This window comes from Diaphorina citri, unplaced genomic scaffold (assembly GCF_000475195.1).
Source record: "Diaphorina citri unplaced genomic scaffold, Diaci psyllid genome assembly version 1.1 scaffold28419, whole genome shotgun sequence".
Taxonomy (NCBI): domain Eukaryota; kingdom Metazoa; phylum Arthropoda; class Insecta; order Hemiptera; family Psyllidae; genus Diaphorina; species Diaphorina citri.
Window position 1 is genome coordinate 1 of NW_007405757.1, and position 709 is coordinate 709.

The 709-nt window shown below is 34.6% G+C and overlaps 1 protein-coding gene across 1 annotated transcript; it reads right to left on the reverse strand.

Annotated features, from left to right (window-relative positions):
- Positions 1-115: 115 nt before the first annotated feature.
- On the reverse strand, positions 116-687 carry LOC103523596. Its single transcript, XM_008488627.2, has 2 exons — positions 508-687; positions 116-253 (listed from the first exon to the last, which is right to left on the reverse strand). Exons 1-2 carry the CDS (start codon positions 685-687, stop codon positions 116-118), a joined length of 318 nt encoding a protein of 105 aa, XP_008486849.2.
- Between the last annotated feature and the right edge of the window lie 22 nt (positions 688-709).

Here is a 709-nt window from a genome sequence, read left to right on the forward strand (position 1 = left end):
GTTTCCTTATTTTTGGCGCTTAAATAAAAAAATGCCGATTTTTGGTACGAAGACGGTGACTAGGTGTTTTACCTTAAGTAGGTATAATATAGATCATAATCAATCAATCAGCTTTTCAATCCATTCTCCTGCTTTCCTTCTCTGTTAACTTACCTAAGCTGAGCACTCTGGATATTTGGTTTTGATTGAGCAGTTCCACATCACAGACAACATCTTGCGAGCCAAAACACAACCACGGGAGTACGAAAGCAACCTGTAATACATGTTTAACATAGATTTTTTTTTTGTAACTTTTAGGAAGGAACCTTTAATAAGGTAAAGTATAAAGCTTTATAATTTTTAGAATATTATATGTTTAAGTTGGTTTAATGTTAAGTACCTATTAGGGGTCTCTTAAATTGATCTACACTTCCCACATCCTTACATGATCCTCCAGAGATAATGTGACACATTCATGGTCTATTAAGCTATTGGAATAATATGTATAATGATAGATATTCTTTTTACCTGTATATCAGGTGTTTCATCCACCACATAACCAGGTGAGGTCTCGTGTAACTCAACTTGAATTCTGTCTCCTGATGATGACATTTGTTCTCTGAATATTTGACCCATGACTGTTGTGACACGAGTTTCATTTGGTTTCAAATGGGATTTCTTCTTTTTTATAGCGTCCAACAGACTCATTATTAGTTCACCAACGTTCTTT